The sequence below is a fragment of the Colias philodice genome, chromosome 28 (assembly GCF_061535455.1).
Source record: "Colias philodice isolate Cphi_HAF_F1 chromosome 28, ilColPhil1 Martin Lab GWU primary, whole genome shotgun sequence".
Taxonomy (NCBI): Eukaryota; Metazoa; Arthropoda; class Insecta; order Lepidoptera; family Pieridae; genus Colias; species Colias philodice.
In genome coordinates, this window is record NC_143113.1 from 2,085,365 (window position 1) to 2,108,673 (window position 23,309).

Genomic DNA, 23,309 nt, shown 5'->3' on the forward strand with positions numbered 1-23,309 from the left:
TAAGTTTTTATCATTATGTGATCTGTGATGTGATCAATATCCACATAACCACATAAAATTAAATGAAATTAAAATTAAAATAATATTAATTTGCACACAACGTTAATAATAAAATATTTATTAAATTCAATATATTATGGTTCTTACAATTTTTTAAAGGAAATTATTTTCAACAAAAAAAAGAAATTTAATGTTATTATAGCGGATCAAATATGAAATTTATTTATGTAATGACAATTATAGTTTAGAAATTTATAATATTAACGGTTTTCTTTAATTTATTTTTTTAACAAAAAATTAATCAATTAAAATGTGATCAATGAAAGGTGCTGTAAATTTGTGACATCGCAACCCAGTTACTATGAACGTTCGTGTCAGTCGGTTGCTTTGGGCGAGCGTTTTCGCGTAAACTAATTGATTTCATCTAATTAAATTATAGTGAATCATTGTGATACCGATGCATTTGTGATGTGAGCCATGTTAATTAATTCTGTGTTAACATTGATCGTAGTGACTTCAAAATAGGGGGTGTAACACAAAACAAAAATGGCTTCGGGAGATACTGATCACATAGAAATTATGGATAGTTCAGTGACGAAAAAGGCGGATATCGGCACAGGGCCGTCAGGCTCGGAGGACGATGGTATGTTTTACATATAAATACAATGAACATCGATCAAACGGAATCACGCTCGATCTTTTCGAATGTCCAAGTATGATGTACGACCCACTTACACGGCCCTATTTTCATGAAATTTATTTCCTTACAGATCGCGACAGGCTTTCCATTGCTGAAAAAAATGTTCCATACGATGTAAGTAACGTATTATTATGAGTTATATGTATTTTCATTCACATTAGTTGTTACTAGAGAAAGTGCCAAGGCATTGGTACATTAGCATTCAAAATTATTTAACAGAGACAATGCAATGATGATGAGAATCGTCATGGTACGATAATACGCGTGTATTGTTATTTCTTTTAATTCATACCTTAATGATGCCAGTTTCCAAGGTATATTCAATATGTACAGTTTATTCTGTATTGTTTTTGTTGATTTACAGTTAATTATTTTGTTTCTGAGAACCTTAAGCCTTTTAATAAATGACTGTGAAATTTTTTTATATTAACAACTAGCGGTCCGCCCCGGCTTCGCCCGTGGTACATAATATTTACATTTTCTCTACATAAGAACCATCCTCGTACTTCAAGGAATATAATAAAAAAAGAATTATCGAAATTGGTTCAGCCGTTCTCGAGTTATGCGCTTACCAACACATTTTGCGATTCATTTTTATATATAAGAAGAAGATTAAAAAACATACTTCTTAAGCTACATGTTGTAAAACATTAAAAAGACCACTAGTTGGTTAAATATATGATAAATTTTGATATTTGTTCATTATATTCTCCAGATTAATATTGTAACATCTTATCTAATACTTCTCTTCAAGTATTTTAACATATCATTACTATGAATGTCACTCTGAGTTAAATAAAAAATGATATAGTTAATTGAGGTTCTTACACAATATACAAACATTATTAACAACAAGAAGTACTTTAGATATTAAATATGTATTTATATGATTAATCTACAAGATTGGAATTCTAAAATATCTGATACAAGATTCTTTAAACTAGAATGATAATTGCTTACATAATATATCACCTGCCCAAGTCAAACTATTATTCAAACATTTATATTATTTCTACAAAATAACTATAAAAAGGAAATAACATTAATTATTATTCTTTTTTTTATTTTTATTACCGGTTCATGTGTTGTATCTATATGTTGAGGATGATAAATCCATCTTTCTTTCTTTCACCTTTCTTATTATTAAAGTACTAGCTTTCCGCCCGCGGCTTCGCCCGCTTTGTCCAAAACCTAATAAATTATATACTACTAGCGGTCGGCCCCGGCTTCGCCCGAGGTACATATTTCGCAATAAAAGGTAGCCTATGTTCTTTCTCAGGGTCTAAAGATTATCTGTGCCAAATTTCATCAAAATCGGTCCAGTAGTTTATGCGTGAAAACCATACATACATACATACAAACCTTTCCTCTTTATAATATTAGTATAGAAAACCTTCCTCTTGAATCACTCTATACATATATAAAAAAAACTGCATCAAAATCTGTTGGGTAGTTTTAAAGATTTAAGTATGTACATAAGGATATAGGGACAGAGAATGCGACTTTGTTTTATACTATGTAGTGAAATATATATAAGGAAGCTATTATTATAGTTTTTGTTATGTTTTCTTTCCAAAAATATACAAAATGGTTGGTGTATGGATATCAGTTGTGATTAAAAGATTAAATTCAGAACACCTTGACTTCTTAACCTCAATAAGTGTGGAAATACTTAATTTCTTCAATAGCAATTCATTTTTAGTCCAAAAAATATGATTAGGACTGTGAAATGAACTAATTAATCTCTATTTATTTACTTTTATTATCAATTGTGTGTTTACTCATTTCCATCAGTCTTGACGTAGACAAGTAATATGGAATTTTGTTACAGATGTATCTTAAATACATTATATTAATCTTAATAATATATATAAATCTCGTGTCACAATGTTTGTCCTCAATGGACTCCCACTCCCACTTAACCGATTATAATAAAATTCGCACACCATGTGCGGTTCGATCCAACTTGAGAGATAGGATAGTTTAAACATGTAGGTACCACGGGCGAAGCCGGGGCGGACCGCTAGTACATTATATTAATTAATTTCTATAATGAGCATGTATAGTATATTGTCCCTAAAGAAAATCGATCAGTGAAACAGATGTATAATGCATCTGCCCCTTACCCCACTTGGGGACATGGGACTTCACTTATTTACTATAATATGTTATGACAATGCTGCAAATTGTTGTATAAATTGTATATGAATAACATTTTATTTCAATTTGAAAGCCTTTCTAAATGTAGTTGCTTGTAAGCAAACACATAAATAGGCCAGTATTTAAAACTAGCTGTTCCGCGCGGTTTCACCCGCATTGCTCCGCTCCTGTTGGTCTTAGCGTGATGATATATAGCCTATAGCCTTCCTCGATAAATGGCCTATCCAACACCGAAACAATTTTTCAAATCGGACCAGTAGTTCCTGATATTAGCGCTTTCAAACAAACAAACTCTTCAGCTTTATAATATTAGTATAGATATATTAAATACTGGCCTAGAATCACAATCAAACCTGGAACCTCATAGGACTATAAATCACTATACCTAAGAGGCAATCAACAAATATAAATAAGAAAACAAATACAGCATCCACATAGCGCTCATTATGTAAAAACTTGTTTTACACAAAATTAAAATTGTAATCTCACAAGTAATGTTAAAATCTTGATAATTTTTTGTCACCTTTGGACTTTATACTGTTGTTTTGCAAACTGTTTATTTTAAACTAGATTTCCGCCCGCGGCTTCGCCCGCGTTTTCAAAGGAAAACCCGCATAGTTCCCGTTCCCGTGGGATTTCCGGGATAAAACCTATCCTATGTGTTAATCCAAGTTACCCTCTATATGTGTGCTAAATTTCATTGTAATCGGTTCAGTAGTTTTTACGTGAAAGAGTAACAAACATCCATACATCCATACATCCATACATTTATACATCCATAAATCCTTACAAACTTTCGCCTTTATAATAGTACTAGACTAGATTTCCGCCCGCGGCTTCGCCCGCATTTTCAAAGGAAAACCCGCATAGTTCCCGTTCCCGTGGGATTTCCGGGATAAAACCTATCCTATGTGTTAATCCAAGTTACCCTCTATATGTGTGCTAAATTTCATTGTAATCGGTTCAGTAGTTTTTACGTGAAAGAGTAACAAACATCCATACATCCATACATCCATACATCCATACATCCATACAAACTTTCGCCTTTATAATAGTATTAAGATTAAGAAAGATTAAGATTAAGATAGTTTGTACATTTTCTTATCCTACTAGGTAATATTATAAATACAAAAGATTGTAAGTAAGGATGGATGGATTTACGGATGTTTATTACTCTTTCACGTCAATATCACTGAACGTATTTGGATGAAACTTTACAGGAATGTAGACTATAGGTACATCAGAATAACATAATATGGATTATATAAATACTTGTTTTTGCAAGTGGTTTTGTCTGCGGGTGTAACCGCGCGACACAGCTAGTATTATATAGTTTTTTTGATTATGCAAAAAGTGTGCTTGATTGGCAAATTTTTGATTTTGTATAATGTTGTAGTTTCTAACTGATAATGGCCTTGATCGTAGATTAATTTATATTGTAAGTTAAGACTTCCTGAGTTTTAATCCCAAGGGATGGTTATTGATAATAATAATATGTCTTTGTGTGATAAAACATGAATGGCATCTAAACTACTAATGTTATAATGATGATGAAAATTGAACAATAAAATAAGGGAAAGAACATTTGCAGTAGGCAATGTTGTCACATTAGCCTATTCCCTTCCACTGCTGGATGTAGGCCTCCCCTAGATCTTGTCAGTCTTTTTTTGGCATACTGCATCCACCCAATGCAGTAATGTAACTATATATTTTATGGATCTGACAGTGATCACCTATATTTCAATTAGTCAAAACTGTAAAGTATAAAAAAATGTCTTGTAACTAGTTAATGTTGGTCATTAGCTCTGAATAATCTTGTCCTAGGCCTAAATAAAAAATAATCTTATTTATTTTATTTTATTTTAAACACTTTATTGTGCTGCCAACATTACAGTAGTAGGTACAATAAAAACTTAAACTAGGACAAACACAGAAGGTGGCCTTATTACTAACAAGTAATCTCTTCCAGGCAACCAACAGATTGTGTGAAAACATTAATTACTCCCTTCTTCTTATCACATGCTTCTAAAAAGAAACTACCAAAAGAGACATGCATTCACTTTATGCCAACAAGAATCGGGTGCATACTAATTATTATTAATACATGTATGACACATGCATTGAAGGAAAATGCTATTTAACCTAATTATATAACATTTAAGAAGGCCTCACGATAATTCGACCTTTTACAATAATTTACCTTCGCAACTAAATACATGGTGCGCTATTTTGTCGTGCATAGCAACACGTTCATTGTATATAATTGAGTGAAATTAAATTGCGACATACGTACGCGTATATTTTGATTATATTTTATTGTTCTCGACAATGGTAATGTCAAGATGTGTGAATGGAGGCCTTGTTTGGTAATTGTAAGGGTGCTTTTTCACCAATAGTGTGCGAGGAATATCGTGCGAGCAATAATATCGTGATCGGACCAGTAGTTCCTAAGATTAGTGCGTTCAAACAAACATACAAACTGTTCAGCTTTATTAATATAGTTTATTTAAGAATTAGTTTTAAGTGCATATACCTCTATGAAGTTGTGCAGATAATCAAGGTCGATAATATTAAGAATGTTATAAGCACAAGATGTCGAAATTATTTCTTAGAATCCTGTCTTAATTTGTATACAACGGAAAACCCTCATTTCATCATAAATTACAATATAATGTATCATACAGTTTTTTAAGGACTTGTAATATGACTAACCTGTCCTGTAAAAAATTAATATGGCATGGATATTTCATAGTTAGGGCATAGCGAGGAGTCGATAAAGCGTTTTTCCCGTAATTTGTAACATTTTTCATTGAATGCTCTGTTCCAGAAACTCATAGAAGTAGTCGTCCTTCATAAATGCTATACCTATGTATACTGCATAGTGTAAGGTCAAATACTAAGTTGGTACGACGTAAGTGAAACCGCAGGGCTCAGCTAGTTTCACATATAGAACAGATTTCCATTTGTATGATACCTATGAAATAGAATCAAGTATATATTGTAATTGTATACTATTATATTATGCAGGAACTACCTGTTTGTCTAATTTGAAAATTAATTTCTAAATGAGCTTGTTCGATTTCTTTCGCCATTGAATATTTGCTTGTTTATACTGGTTATAGTAAATTAAGGAAATTTAATGAACAAGAATGAAATCGTTTATTAGCATTTGTAAATAATTATAACTTGAAATTCCTAATTAGGTAGATACTAGATATTAGTATTTGAATGTAAAAGTTTGAGAGTCAGGGTGTATAAAAATTAATAGTCTTTTTTATACTTCGTCTGTGATATCACATCTCCTATTTCCTACTAATATTATAAAATAAAGCTGTATGGATGTATGGTTATTACTCTTTCACGCGAAAGTCACTGAACGGTTTTTGATGATACTTAGCGGTGATGTAGCTTATCTAATACCAGAATAGCACATGCGAATAGAAATAATACTTGCATGCTTTTTTTGAAACCGCGCGTCAAAATGTGTAGTTATGTAGGTACCTAGTTTGTTTATGTGATCATTTGTTTGTTCAATTACTACGACAAATTTCATTATCTCAAGTCATAGTACATTATTTACATTCCTGTTATTCGCGGGATGTTTTTCGCTACGAATATAACAAAAGGAACTATAGGCATTTCCGTAATTTAGCAGCATGGGCGGCAACGTTTGCCAAATATCAGTTTCGCACAAACTTATACATCTCCATAACTATATTATGTCGCAGACAAATTGTAAAAGACGTCAGTTTACAAAAAATTGGCTTTAGTAATGACGAGGCATATTGTATAATATGCTAAGAATTGGTAATCGGATATTTTTATTGAAATAGATATTTTTGGTTTTATGGCATTCAAATGCTTAACTTATAAATATAAATTTATAAAGAATACAAAAAATAGTTATTATTAGTTTGAAAAAAGGAGTATGTTCATTGTATTTATAGCACCACAGAAATAGGGCTCCGTCTGATCGCAATCGGCTCCTTGTGGACGTTTTGAAAAAGAAAATCATCAGCATATTAAAAAAAATAGTCTTTTTGGGAGGCCTATGGAGTAGTGGAAGTCGTATGGCTGAAGCTCGATTTACATCAGACGAGCGAATGCCGAATGCTCATTCTACCCTCAATATGTCAAATTCTTCTATTCTAAACAGACGTAGCGCATTCTTTCGCTTTTTCTTGAGAAGAACGAACGATGGACCAAAAAACAGACTTTTCTAAAGTAACTGACGCCGTTTGTAAACGACGAAATTATACAATCTGTCTGCGACATATTTAAATGAAAATTTCTATACGTATAGCCTATAGAGACACTGGCTTTCTTCCAGCCAAAACCATAAATGGTTAAGTCTGAGAAACGGTGACTCACCATCATTATTTGTGAAGTACAACGACCTTCTCGTGTTTATCGTACAGATACGGTGCATTTACATCAAGCGAGCGAATGCTCATTCTAACCCTAATATGTAAAACTAGTGGTCCGCCCGCGGCTTCGCCCGCGTTTTCAAAGGAAAACCCGCATAGTTCCCGTTCCCGTGGGATTTCCGGGATAAAACCTATCCTATGTGTTAATCCAAGTTACCCTCTATATGTGTGCTAAATTTCATTGTAATCGGTTCAGTAGTTTTTACGTGAAAGAGTAACAAACATCCATACATCCATACATCCTTACAAACTTTCGCCTTTATAATATATATTAGATTCAAGTGTACCTATACAGTAGTGTAAACAGGCGTAGAGCATTCTTTCGTTGTTCTTAGTGCGTTCGAAAAGATCCTATGCAATGTTCTACTGAACAACACTGAATACAAGCTTTCGTTTACAGTAAAAGATCACGAAATAATGCTCTTGCTCTAGCTCTATGTTCGTTTGATGTAAATGCACCGTTTGATGAATTAACAAAGTGCAATAATATCTGCTTAGGTGTTATGCCTACGTCATAGTGTTGGCTTTGTTTTGATAGGATTTTATTTTTGACTAGCTTTCCGCCTGCGGCTTCGGTTCCCGTGGGATTTCCGGGATAAAACCTAGCCTATGTTACTCGTGGATAATGTAGCTTTCGAATGGTGAAAGAATTTTTAAAATCGGTCCAGTAGTTTATGAGCCTATTCATTACAATCAAACAAACAAACAAAGTTTTCCTCTTTATAATATTAGTGTAGATTTCATCTGTATGCTTGTAAAGTACTTCATTAGATTATGGCACACTTTAAACGGACAGATTGCATTCAAACTTTGTAGGTACACTTATCAAGGATCGGTGACAATAATTTCACGAGTTAAAGCCTGTTTGTTAAGTTTACATATTAATAATAGATTTCCGCCCGCGGCTTCGCCCGCGTTTTCAAAGGAAAACCCGCATAGTTCCCGTTCCCGTGGGATTTCCGGGATAAAACCTATCCTATGTGTTATTCTGATGTATAAGCTATATTGTGGTAAAGTTTCATTCAAATCCATTCAGTAGTTTTTACGTGAAAGAGTAACAAACATCCATACATCCATACAAACTTTCGCCTTTATAATATTAGTAGGACTAGCTGCGCTTCGCGGTTTCACCCGCGTGGCTCCATTCCTGTTGGTCGCGTGATGATATATAGCCTTATAGCCTTCCTCGATAAATGGGCTATCTAACACCGAAATAATTTTTCAAATCGGACCAGTAGTTCCCGAGATTAGCGCGTTCAAACAAACAAACAGCTAACTCTTTTTAGCTTTATAATATTACTAGCCGCTCTGCGCGGTTTCACCCCCGTGGCTCCACCCCTGTTGGACGTAGCGTGATGATATATAGCCTATAACCTTCCTCGATAAATGGGCTATCTAACACCGAAAGAATTTTTCAAATCGGACCAGTAGTTCCCGAGATTAGCGCGTTAAACAAACAAACAAACTTCAGCTTTATAATATTAGTATAGATATAAATAAAATTTATGTAAAATATAGTGAATACGCTTTGTAATGAATAACTTCACAGAGGGTAAAATATTCATATTATTTAAATTTATTTATTTATTTACGATTTCTATACCTATAAATAAATTAAAATATATCTATGTAGGTATGTAAACTCCAAAACGACTGTACCGAAATTCATTCTGTTTTCACTAATGAATAACGTAGTAATTTTTTAAATTTTCGATAACACGGGCGAAGCTACGAGTGGAAAGCTATAGTGAACAATAAATATGTGAATTATTAATTGAATAATAGAATTGCAAACATAACGAACCTAACTTAAAAAAATTATATCTACAGTCGAAAAGATAACATCCATTTTAGAGTCAGTTGAAAAATATGCCTTAATTATTTCAACGTAGAAATCAACCCGGTCCGTATTAAAATTTATTAAAGTTGTGTCACGCTAAAAATGATGGATGTTTGAAATTTTGCATTTTTCATTGCAAAATTTCCATTTGGTTGCGTTCTGAAATGTATTTGAGTAACTAAGTAAGTAACTAGAGTCTGCTTTGCTCGCGTGGTACTTGAGAGTTTAGAGAAGACTAGCCTATGTATGCTGATGTAAATTTCATATGAATCTGTTCCGCTGTTTTTTGTGAGAGTAACAAATATACATCCATACGCACAACCATTTATTAATAAAAAAATTTCTCACGTGTGTACAAGTGAAACTTCTTTATGACCTTATTTTTCAAAAAATAATTTTCTATATGCAACTTTACAGAAATACGTCAAATCACGCGTGGTAGGGATAAGAAAAAGATGGCGCGTAACGGAAAAATGTCACGCGTAACGAAAAAATGTTACACAAAATTTTTTCCCAACCCCGATAAAGAAGTTTCAACTTTCACTTCAAAAATGGGATTAGGTACTAACACGCTTTTAGGTGCGATTTTGATTCACTTTAAACGGTCAGATTTAATTCATACTTTGGCTACATCTGCATCGGTGACAAGACAATACAATAAGTTGCGTGTTATATTATAGTAGAGCCATTTTAATAGGCAACATTTGACAGTTCAACAAAATTCAACAATGTAATGTGTGTGTCCTAGTAGGTAACGACGACATAGAATAACATGATATTTCGTTTTGTTAGAACTGCACATTTGCTTAACTTTTTTCAATTACGATTACATATTTATAATAATAATGACCGATACAAGTAATTTTAAGATTTCATTTTACTGATAAACCATTGTAAACATAATAAACAATTTCTGAATAAAAGAACTGACGTCGTTACAATTTTGTGTCAATAAACTTTTTTTCTTTTTAAATACCAGAGACGTTACTCTAAAAATCGAAATCTGACATCTAGAATCGAATGCATTGATTAGGGCGTTTGTCCACTACAAGGAATTTTACGGTCCGGCATTCCGATTTTTTACGGTCCGGTATGGCACGCCATTAATCTATATACTAGCTTGTCCACTATACGTAATTTTACTGTCCGACATTTTACTTTTCCCTATTCCGGATGGTTTTTTGTGTCTACGAGTCACTGTAGCTATAATTGTTTTCGAATGCCCACTTGCTTGGATTTTACTGTTTTTACTGCATATGCCAATTGAAAGCAAGCTCTTGTTTTACTTTCTTTTAGTTGGCAATGAGATTTGAGAAGTCGGTATTGTTATTTTATATACATTAACCAAGCATTGACCTATAATTATTATCTAAGTAAGTGTTGGTAAGTTAAAGTTCAAGTGGGAATAGCTTTAGCTCCTCGTCACCGATTAAAATAAGTAAGTGAAACACGCATTTTAAATCTCTTACGGAACTTTACTTTTTATTATAACGAAATAATATAATATTTCACCTTCTATATTTTTTACTCGTTTCTTGTAAAATGCAAAAACAATCATTTATGATAGTATTATACCGCCAAACTTCCTTGAACTGTACCGCACTGATCCGAGTAAAGACGGACAGGTGCACAAGCAATTCATCGGTTTTTTCATGCCACACCGGACCGTAAAAAATCGGAATGCCGGACAGTAAAATTCCTTGTAGTGCACAAGCGCCCTTACTTGTGAATAAAAATCATCATAAATTAATAAATTTGTTTCAAGTTCGATTGACAAATGTTTCAAGTGCGTATCGATTAATTCACTTTAATCGACGTTTTTAAGCAGGTTACCTCTCTTCGAAGATAATAATAATAGTTTAAAAAAACTAAAAAACACGCTTTTTATAGAAACCGAACTAAAAAATGGAATAATTTTATCAAATTAGTGTATTGTCATCGGTCCTCAATAAATCTACAAAGTTTGAACGAAATCTGGCCGTTTAAAGTGGGTCAAAATCGCGCCCAAAGAAGTCGGTTACAAACATACAAACATACAGGTGAAGCTAATATAAAGCGTGTAAAAATTGATAGACGTCAAATGTTGCCTATGAAATTGGCTCGACTTAAAGCTTTTATTTCATTAAACACAATGTTTTCGTGTGTTATTATCTTATATTTAGGTAAATGACCTTTTTAATTACATCTTTCCTTAATTTTTACGAATTACTTATCATGTAGTCGCTAAAAAAATTGGTATTCATTTTTAAAAGTTATTTTTTTATTCACGAAACGAATTTATCTTAACTGACATCATGTACCTATGTGTTAACGGAAATGTATGTAATCCGTCATTGTATACAATTCCTAGGAAATGTATGTAATTCCTAAAATCGCATTTATGCATTAAAAACTAAAACCAAACTCAAACATTTATTTATTTAATTCGACTTCTTCTAGAAGCACTTTTGAATCGTCATAACATATTTTTAACATTTACCGCCGATTCGGAAAGCAGTATCTATGGAGAAGAACCAGCAAGAAACTCCTAATTAAACTCTACGTGTCTACGTGTGCAAATTTTAAAGAAATTTAAATAAAAAAAAAATATATGCAATTCTTATCTCATTATTATATAATGTAATTATACTCATTTAGAAAGTATGTCTTCTTGTTTTGTACTCAGTTAATGTTAAAAACCTCGGCTTTGATTACAAAAAATGATAAAAATATTTTGCATAACAATTAAAAACCTCATATACATACATATATACAATTTTTAATTTTTATTTAAATAAACAACTTTACTTGAACAACGATTGTTATGTTTAGTTAATATATAGGAATAATAAATGATTTAAGAAATGTTTGTATATTATAATATACTAGCTTTCCGCCCGCGGCTTCGCCCTCGTTTTCATAGAAAAATCCGCATAAAGAATAAATAATTTGTAATTAAATAAATAAAATGAACGGAAAAAAGACTGTTTTACAATGAATGTTTAATTAAGGGCCGATTTTTCAATGCTTGGATAAAACTTATCCGTCCAATAAAGTATTACACGATAATATTAAAATGTCACGTAAACTGTCAAATACGGGCAATTAGAATACGTTTATAAAATGTTAGTTTTATACATTATTCGACGAATAAGTTTTAACCAAGGATTGAAAAATCAGCCCTAAATAAGATAATGGTACTATGTATTCAATTTTGTTTTTCTGGTGTATAAATGATGATGATGATGATAAATAAATGAAACAAATATTTCTCTCCACAGCCGGCGGTCGGCCCGTCGGGCGCGATCAGCAAAGTGCACAAGTCGGACCGAAAGATCGGCCACCGTCGGGTCGGCGAGGGCGGCGAGATCACATACAAGAAGATACAGTCGTCGCAGATCATGGGCTCGATACAGCTGGGTGAGTGGGGGGAATTATACAAGTGGGCAAGAGGGGGGGTATGAATACAGAGACCAAACTTGGGAGGGGGAGCTATCCATACAATTGGATGGGTCAGCTATACGCAAAGGACAAGGGTGCGTTACAACCAATAATGCATGCGAGCATGTGTAGCGAGGATTATGCTTCTTAATAGCCAATAGTATCGCTTCAAACTTCAAACTAAATGAAGCGATATGATTGGTTATTTACAAACATATGCCTCGGTACACATCCTCGCACATTATTGGTGGAAAATCACCCTAATGGCTTCTACTTTTTAATACAAGTGGGTAATCCGCACTACTGCTATTAGTTCAACGATTTCTGCTATTACTTCTACCACACCCCGGACACTCCATACAAAATTATCGTTTTGACAGTCACACTGTAGAGACTGCAAATGTGTGTGTTAACGCTTTATGGTTGGCACATTTGTGACTAGCGTAAAAAAAAATTCGCGTTTTTCTGATGAAATACATCCGTAAACAGCACAATATCTAACCATTTTCTACGAAAAACGATAATCACAAATCCAAAATAATAAAATTACTTTAAGTCAATTTGATTAATGTTGTCAATCTTCGTTGCGTATCGTCCTTGCAGAAAAATGTGGCCCATTTTAATCACGATCGCGCGGGGTGAGGTAAGTTTAATTTTGGCGGGAGGCGGAGAGTGTCCGTTCTGTAGCGTTTAGCTACTATTATGTATTCTGTGCTTTTACTATACTACTTCTACTACTAAGATAGTAGTAGCAGTCTTCCATCATCATACCTACGGTAAAGAGAAAGGAATGACGGTTTGTAAGGATGTACGTAATATGAATGTGACTCTTTCTTCTTCTGGTAAAGACTATACTGAACTGATAACGATGAACTTTGGCAATGTTGTAGCTTATGTAAGAACCAGAATTACACCTCATTTAAAAGGATTTTTTTTTTATGTTGCTAAATAATAATATTTAAGTAGTGTTAATTTATTTAATGAGACCAGTCCAATTTCTGAGAAATCTATCAGTAGACAGAACATTAATATTCATAATTTTTTTGAAAGTCTTTTAATATTGTCTTATGTGAGAATAGTGAATAATTTACTTATCTAATTGATTAGAACCAGTCTTAAATATTTTGAGCTATCAATTTATTCTAGCAATACACCAGAATTTCATTACTTAAGACCATAAAATCCTGGACAAATTGACGTTATTATAATACTAAGTATTCATAGACTTTATTCAATCAAACCCCATAGGACTTTGCTTATTTAAAAGTCTATAGCTATTAGTATAAATATTTGTCTAGACTAGACTGAATTTTAATATATGGTGCGGTCCTTGGCAAATATTGCAAAATGGAGGGTTACAATTACAAAACTATGGCAATGTTTGGCCTTATCGCTCACGTTTGTGTTGGCGTGTAGCGACACCTCGCTCTGAATCGCGCAAGCGAAATGTTTTCGCTACAGAGCATATAATATACATTTCCGACAACATTCATCGGGGCCTTAACGGCCGGTCAGTCGAGTAGACTGCTCGAGGATCCTCGATGGAGGAATTCCACCTTCCTTCCTCCACAGCCGGGTAGTTTAAAATAATTTGTTCGAAATTTCTTAGATTTACTAAGGAATTTTTTCTAGAGCTTACTATTATTTGAATTATTGAATAAATTGTAGACGAAAAATAGGCCACTTATTTTTCAAAAAACAAATAGGGGATGAAATATGTTTTCCGCTTAGCAACCGCAGGAAACAGCTTCAATTAACATCATCTCTCGAATATTATTAATATTTATTTGTTTATTTATAAACTTAACTGTTTAATACCTATAGCTGTGCCCCGTGGTTTCATCCGCAGTGCACCGCTCTTGTTGGTGTTGGTATATATAGCCTATATATCCTTCCTCGATAAATAGGCTCTAACACCGGAAGAATATTTCAAATCTGACAACGAGTTCCTGAGAATTTACCCACCTATCCCGGCGTACCTTTCGCACCTATAAAAACTACGGCGTGTGATGAACGATAACATTTTATTACGCCCCCCGGTTTACGCAAAGCAGTCTGTTTTGTAAACATGCACGGTTTATTTCTGAACGATGGAAGGCCGGAGATCGAGGGAATATGTCTAGTGAGATATAATTTTATCTTAGGCCATTCTCCCATCACGATACGCACAGGAGATTCAAGTATCCTGCAAGTCTCGGAGACTAGTCGCCGCGGAATATATTATACATTGTACCGATAGCGTAGTGTGCGAGCCTACATACATATATCGCAATGGGAGAATGGCCTTAGTTTTTTTATTTTGTAAGGCATAGAGTATTGTAGGGTCGGACAGTAGACGTTGGGTCGCTATGGATGTGCGACTCAAATAAGATTAGGATCGTATCTGCGCCATTTCGTGACGTCATTGGCATTAATTTCAATGAATTAATTAATCTAAGTTAATTAATAACGTTACTATTTCAATGTTATGTGAAAGTAAGCCGAAATAAAGTTTATTTTTATCGTGGTGACATAACTAATTCTCATAGGAATTTCCTTTGACCACGCTGGTGAAGTCTCGATTAAAAGCTTGTAGTTAAAAAAAATGACCAAAATATGAAAATAATTTGCAATTATAATAACTTCTTATGTCTTTATAAATAAAAATGTTTTGTTAAACGTAAAACTAGAGAACGGCTCAACCAATTCGTATTTTTTTCATATTTTCAGGCAGAACAACATCTATCGGGGCGGGTAGTTTTATATATAGATTATAGAATAAAAATTTGCATATAATATAGAGAATAGTACTAAAACAATGAATTTTCCCAGCCTTATCTTTCTCTTAGTCGACCGTTGACCGTTAAGGTTGTAGTAACAGTGAAACGACTTTGAGGATTTGGACGTTCTCCCCGCGCTAGCCACGCACCCCCGCTTCATTTTTACGTGCGCAGAGCGTGATCCGCGCTATCGCAACTATCCGCTCGCGTCGCGTTCCGCAGCAGCTCGGGCATTTTTATTACCCGACTAAAAAGAAGGGTTATGTTTTTCGCGCCTATCTTTGTATGTATCTAATATTCTTTATACTCTGATATCTTCCGAACCACTGGATGGATTTCTTTAATTAGGGTATCGTTAGATTCGTCGTATTAGCCCAAGTTTTGTTAGATAGGTGACAAAAAAAAAAGAAAAATGTGGGGTGCTAGACTAAAATACAAAAAAAAAATCTTTTTCTGCAATATGGGTATCAAATTAAAGGTATCATAATAAGGATTCCAAAAAAGTGTATCATGCTTATATTAGGTACCTACAATAAAAAAACAACATAGATTTATTTTTGTGAAATGAAATCAGTGATGATAGGTATTTGTGAACGAAATTTTAAGAGAAAAGCGCCTGAAAGAAATGCAATTTTATTAACATTGTAATTTTTTCAGGCGCTATTAAAAAACTTTATTTTACTTTTTTATACTGAATTTACTATTTTAATAGTTTAAAAAGGTAAAATTGTACTTTATAGGGCGTGGAGTTGAGAGTCGTAAATTTTTTTGTGGTTAGCTATTGTCCTATGGAACCCAAATCTGAAATTTCACTTTGAGGATACTTTTAGTTTTTGAGTTACGAATTTTTGAAAATCGGAAAATAAGTATAGAAAGTTACTCCATCTTATTTTTGTTACGCATATTTATTGTTTTGACGTCAGAATGGCGGGACCACTTTGTTTATAGAATATCTTGAAATCCTGTTAGAGTAGAAGTTTTTTACGAAAGTATAAAATAGTACCTACTAATTATGCACTAAATTATAGGTACATAATTTTCAAAATGCCTGAGGAAGTCCCGCCATCTTGACGTAACGGGTATTTGGTGTAGGGCTTTGACCTACTAAGCTAATCAATGTGCTACTAAAAAGCATAAAATAAAAAAGTTGTTAAAAAACCCGACTGAGAAAAAAACAAGTTCAAAACAAGATTTCTAATAGAAAACTTAGTTAGTAGCAGGCGGGCACACATTCGCAAACATAGTTAAAAGAAAACTTATGTGAAACCACGCGCACGCACAAAATTGTCCAAAGAAAAATTGCACAAAATTGCCATCCACAATCAGGCAAAATACAATTTTAGAGAATGAGCAGCACAACCTCCTCGTCCGACAGTTCGAGCTACAGTGCCGCCCGTCGCCCGCGCACGGACCCGCTCATTTCATTTCATTTAGAAAACAGTGAATAATTATTTGTAGCTCAATAAGAACTTGCCTTGTCTCGTCAAACGTACAATTTATGACAAACACCTTTTAAAATATTATTGTGAAAGAAAAATAGCAAAACTCCATACCGTTTAGACGTACCTAGTTACGAAAATTCAAACAAGAAATGCTCCACTTTGGAATATTTTTTCGGACATTATTTTTATAGATAGAATTATTTAAAACGTTCAAATTACAGTTTAAGGTCTAATAAGTAACATATATTTTTTTTGGACATTTATATGCACTAACCGAAGAGTAGTTAGATGAAGAAAACAGGCATTTGGCAGTAAGTAGCCCCTTAATGACTGGCCTCTGTAATACGAGCGCATCTGGGTCACACAGGTTGTATAGAATGGTTTGGTAACGTAGTGTGTAGGAGTTGAATTAGGATATATGCCTACTTCCTGGCTATATTTTTTATGCGTATGCCAAACAAAGTAATATTTGTAACGCCGCGCCGTCAGTTAAATCTTTCGACAAGTTCCCTAAAAAGCTTCATATTTTGGAAACGGGTTCTATATGCACAAAACATATCTAAGAAATAATGACACCAAGACTTTCGATTTAATAAAATTTTAACATTTTTTTCGGTACATTCATGTAACAGCTACGATACCACAGAATACACGTTATCTTTAAGTATGTACCTACTTATATAGAGAGGAAAAATTTGATTATTTCAGTAGTTCCGAAGCTACTTCACTAATTTAGTTAGAATTTAGAATGCTTATATTTAAAACTGTCTATCAGTTTGAGTTAATAAAATACAGGTCAATGAAAGGAAATGCAGAATCCTTGTTTTATTTAAATAATACAAAGCCAAGATGCAGCTGATTTTTGTTCAATGAGTGTCCTCGTTCAGACTTACCGTTAATGTCGTAATATCGATTGTTTGAAGGTACCGTCAGCAAATGTGTTATTATATTCTTTAAGTTTTTTTTTGAAGTGAAACTTCTTTATGCGCGTTGAGAGTAAAATTTTAAGGTCACGACTCACGTCATGTGATGTAAGGCGACGATTTTGAATCTAGCCAAAGAAGTTTCACTTCTGACAGGTGTGCTCGGTACACACGCGTTTTTTTTGGAGTTTTATACAATAGAAAGGTTGGAATGAAAAATTTATACCTACCTAATGTAAATTATATGGTCGAATGTAAATTGTATCATCGTCATATTTTGCATAATATATTATGACGAAATAGAAAGTTGTGACATTCATTAGTTTGTGCAAGTAAATGGCTTATGTATTAAATTAATTGCAAAACAAAAAAAAAACCTCTTTAATATGAGGGGGGAATCTACTATCAATGAAAATGTATTAATACGTACATATTTTAATAGTAAAAGCCAATAATAGGTTATAAATGTAGAATTTGATCGTAAATCATTTAAATGTACTAAGTCATCAGTCATCACATTTTAATATACTAATCGTGAATATATAATTCATTTACTCGGCTGACTGTACACTGTATAGTCATAAAGTTGACGTTTAAGTTGTAAACGAACGTCATTTAATGGTTGCACCTGCGTTCTTTGAACTTTGTGTAGATTAAAGTAATGGATACTACACAATGGGCAGCGTTGGCCCAACAAATGATCGTCGATGTTTGCCGCAATTACGGCGATTATGAATAAACATCTACAATGACGGCCGATCTAGACATTTAGGCCTTCTACTCTATCGGGATTGCCTCTACTCGCCCAACGCTGCCCATTGTGTAGAGGTGCCATTAAACTCGAAGCTTCTTGTAAAACTTGACGCAAATAAAAAACGTTTTGAGTAAAGTTATTTGCGTCAATATGGCATAGAATAAAAGGCTAATCATGTACTTAGTGTCCGTAGAGATAATTAATGACCCAGGACTATAATATAATTTATGATCATGTCATATACATATAACTGTGTAGACAATTCAAATAAAAATATTGCCTTATCGAAATTCAAATAGATCGGATCAGCTGGTTTTGCGTGAAAGTGCTTAAGCTCGAAGGACCATAAAGATGTACGGTTCGTACACCTGGGGATGCTGCTGCTGATAATAATTAAAACTAAGCTGCAAGATTATATGGCTTTAATAATGCTATGCTGTAATGCTAAGAGTACGCGGCTCACGACGTTTTAACGTGAACTAACGCTAAGTACATTTAAGAAAATTAAAATGCTGTGACATACAAAAATGATGATGATGCGCTTTGTACGGTTGCACCGTACAAACTACTGCACCTATTTTAATTGTAATTTAACCAATATTGTTCGTTGTTCATGAGGAAGGTTTTAGAATATAATTTATATCTGATAGCTAGCCTATGGTATATACTATAACATAACCTATGTCCTATGATACTTGCAATTGACCTCTCACTTGTACATAATAATTACGCTGTCCTACAAAAATATCAATTTCATAACAAACGACGCATGTGAATTGTGTGAATCATTAGCGATAACTACAGTGTGGGTGTTAATCATTGTTTGTCGTTTTGCATAAACAATTTAGACCAGCCCCCGTACTATGATGTCCGCAGCAGTATTACTTCCAGTGTGGGAACGTGACAGTGCTAAAGAAGTCACCTAGCGCCGTCTCGTTCCCACACTCGTAATAATCTATACTTATATTATAAAGCTGAAGAGTTTGTTTGATCTCGCTATTGTCAGAAACAACTGGTCCGATTTGAAAAATTCTTTCGGTGTTAGATAGCCCATTTATCGAGGAAGGCTATAGGCTATATATCATCACGCTAAGACCAACAGGAGCGGAGCACTGCGGGTAAAACAGCGGGGCACAGCTAGTATGTACTATAAAATATCGTGGTACCGGGGCAGGATCGAGTTGTAGCTTTTTACGACTGTCGAGTGATGAGGTTTTAATTTGACAGTGTTGGTACAATTTATTGTACTGTACGGTATGCAATTTGAAGTTTACAAACATTAATCAAATTCTCTTGTATTTGTTGGCTACGATGCAATGAACTTCTAGTTTTCTATGACGACTTTTACATAAATAATATCCACCATATGATGGTGGTTCTGGAAGTCAAAATTTAACTATTTGTGTTAATTAATCTCAGAGAGACTATGCTTATACGTAATTAGATATTGTAGAGAAATATGACCGAAACTCTTATGAGAGGTGCGTGTTTCTACTGAGGGGAAAAATACTTGCTGATGATGACCAAAAATTAAGCTGATTTCCTCTGCAAGTGATGAATCATACATTCGACAAATCTGCATTGTAATACGGAAACAATAATATATGTATCATCGCAATTCGTGCAGGGAGTACGTGAAGATGACCCACTGCATATAAAAAATTATATTTGAGAATCCATAGAATGATGAACAATCGAAATATTTTGAAATCTCTATGTACCATGTTTTAAGCAAATAAATATTATTTTACTAGCGGTCCGCCCCGGCTTCGCCCGTGGTACATATTTACGTTTTCTCTACATAAAAACCATCCTCGTACTTCAAGGAATATATTAAAAAAAGAATTATCGAAATCGGTTCAGCCGTTCTCGAGTTATGCGCTTACCAACACATTTTGCGATTCATTTTTATATATAAGAAGATTTTATTTTATCAAAAGTACTTGGAAATTAACTTTAACAATTCAATATAAATAATTAATTGAGTCTGTTTTGTAAATAATTCTACAATCAATAGCAGATAGCAATAACTTTACCTATAGCTAATTACGTAAAAAACAATAGATTCCGCTTTCCGAATCGGTGGTAAATGTTAAAAATATGTTATGACTATTAAAAAGTGAAGTAGAAGAAGTCTCATTGTAAATGATGTAATAAATAAAATTGAGTTTGAAAAATAAATTGTAACAATTACATAATATGTAGAGCTTAAGTAAAAATTGGTGGAAAATCTCAGGTATATATAGATTATAGGTATTAAATCTTAATACGCTTAAATAAAATAGCGTCAAGTGGAGTTTTCTGGCTCTTTCGGTGCTCAAGCGATTTGCGTTAAGTAAAAGTAGGTATACCTATAATGCTCATTTGACGGTTCGCATGTAAACATTTTATTGGATGAGTTTGGTTTCTGATGAATGTGGAATTGCTGTATTGATCGCAAAGGTTAACTCACGCTTATTATTAATTGTGTGTTAAAAAAATTGATTAGTAACGTATTTTTTCCTTAGAAAAGAAGAAGACAGCCAAAAAATACATTATTTTTAAGCATTAAAAGACGCTCGATGTTGATCTTGAATAAATATATTCTTAATTTATCAAAAGAGCTGCAATAACTTATAAACCAATTTCTAAGTTGTCCAATTAAGTATCCTTCTCAAACAAGTGTTAAATGTTAAAAAATATGTTATGACTATTCAAAAGTGCCTGACAAGAAGTCTAATTGAATAAATAAATGTTTGACTTTGAAACATATAATTTTGCGAAACAAAAAGTATAACACCTGATACTCTTAATTTGCAACTACCTCTCTACCTAATACCTCTCGAATCTATTCAATCTTTTTGCACAATTAAGTAAGAAACATTCAAACGCGTACAAAAACAAGCCAACTATAAGCGTCGTATCGCGGAAACGTCGCTGAGGTTAATCTATCCGATTCAATGTCAAAAGCCAACGAACGTATAATGTTTGTACGTTCATTTATTACTTACTGTGCTCCGCGGTTCTACCCGCAGTGCTCCGCTCCTGTTGGTCTTAGCGAGATGATATATAGCCTATAGCCGTCCTCAATAAATGGGCTATTTAACACCGAGAGAATTTTTCAAATCGGACCAGTAGTTCTCGAGATTAGCGCGTTCAAACAAACAAACTCTTCAGATTTATAATATTAGTATAGATTTGATTTTGAATTTTATTTTAATGAGTACAAAGTCGATAATAGTTTGACAGAGAAATGCGCTCCGCCATATCTGCGCCGGGCCTTATGTTTGTATGTATACAGTCGATATAACAATGCGCGGGCGGTTTACGGGAATTTAAAATACGGGTAATTGGAATGTAGTTTGCGATTTGATACGCTGGATGTGTTTGCTGTATTGTAATATGTATTATCTCTGGAAACTAGGTTTATAGAGATGGCTGGATTAAGGGGTGAAATGGTATCTGGGATGTCAAACTGACTCATCAGTTCCTATAACTTATTTCATGAAATAGTAGTAGGAGATATAATGCTCTGAATGAAACACATATTCCATCAGTACTTCTAAAAACAGGCAGATGATTCATGAAATTTCATAACTAGCACAACATTGCCAAAATATACCCATTGTTTGTTTGTATTAAAATATTAGTTAAATTTCAAGCCTAAATACGACAATGTGATTATCAATAGATGTGTGTAACATAATTTCCATTTTAAATGTTGTTGCTTTGCAATCACCTATTTTCTGCATCTGGCTGTTAAAAACGTAAAAAAATGACATGATGAAAATGACTTTCTTCCTAAACGCCTGGTAGACCTGAAGATGTACTTGCCTTTCACAAATAGGCCAGTATTAATATTGCAATTATGTATGTTGTTTAGGTATCATGTATTTCAGATATGTTCGTTAACAAAAATAATTCTATAATATGTTTTATTTAGTCCTACCCACAAGAAAAAATACGATAAACATCTTCTACTTTCAGGTATCCAACACGCAATAGGTGGCCTCGCTTCCAAGCCGGAACGAGATCTGCTGATGCAGGACTTCATGACGGTGGAGACGACGAACTTTCCCAGTGAGGGGTCGAACCACACGCCCGCGCACCACTACTCCGAGTTCAAGTTTAAGACGTACGCGCCGATCGCGTTTCGTTACTTTCGAGACCTGTTTGGTATACAGCCGGACGATTTTTTGGTGAGTTGATGATGTTGGTAGATATTTTGGAATAGGGTGAAACAGTTTGGCCCATAAGACAATAGAACAAAACACTTTAAAAGCAGAAAAAGATCTGATGGAGTTTACAAACTTTGCTGATCTGTTCGGTATACAGTCGGACGATTTTTTGGGGAGTGGATGGTGTTGACAGATATTTTAGTGTAGGATGAAGTAGTTTTGCCCAATACGCTATATGTGACCTGATTTCTAATCCAGAAAGGGACCAGTTTGTGTACAGCCGAACACTAAACACACATCAGTTTTGCCTAGAACGCTATAGATGGTCTGGCCGATAAGCCAGAGAAAGATCTGCTCGCGTTTAGATATTTCCGCGATCTGTTTGGTTTCCAGTCGAATGACTTCTTGGTGGGTTAATATATTGGTGGATATTTTGAAGTGGATATCAGTTTTGTTACTAATAAAGATAATTTTGTAAAACAGCTAACAGTGCTTTTGATACATTACGTAGTATGAAAATATATGAATTGATGGATGGTACTTCTTCACACATCAAAGACATTAGGTTAAATGAGTATAAGCAGGTATTATGTTCGTGGAAAATTTTACGAAAATATATAAATAATTTCCATAACGACAAAGAAAAAAGCTCTTTGAACCGTGATTCAATACTGTGTCGACATAAGTAGCGGGAATTATAATCATCTAAAAGATATTTTTATTTCTC

At 33.8% G+C, this 23,309-nt stretch overlaps 1 protein-coding gene across 6 annotated transcripts in view; it reads left to right on the plus strand.

The window, feature by feature from the left end:
• The first annotated feature begins 360 nt into the window (after positions 1–360).
• LOC149476210 (phosphatidylinositol 4-phosphate 5-kinase type-1 alpha-like) overlaps positions 361–23,309 on the plus strand; it is a 54,549-nt gene continuing 31,600 nt past the window's right edge. For all 6 annotated transcript variants that reach the window (XM_089712164.1, XM_089712159.1, XM_089712160.1 and 3 more), the window contains exons 1-4: positions 361–643; positions 771–814; positions 12,388–12,526; positions 22,392–22,603. In XM_089712164.1, the coding sequence (XP_089568290.1) occupies positions 547–643; positions 771–814; positions 12,388–12,526; positions 22,392–22,603 (492 nt within the window). In that variant the 5' untranslated portion in view covers positions 361–546. The remainder of the gene's footprint in view (positions 644–770; positions 815–12,387; positions 12,527–22,391; positions 22,604–23,309) is intronic.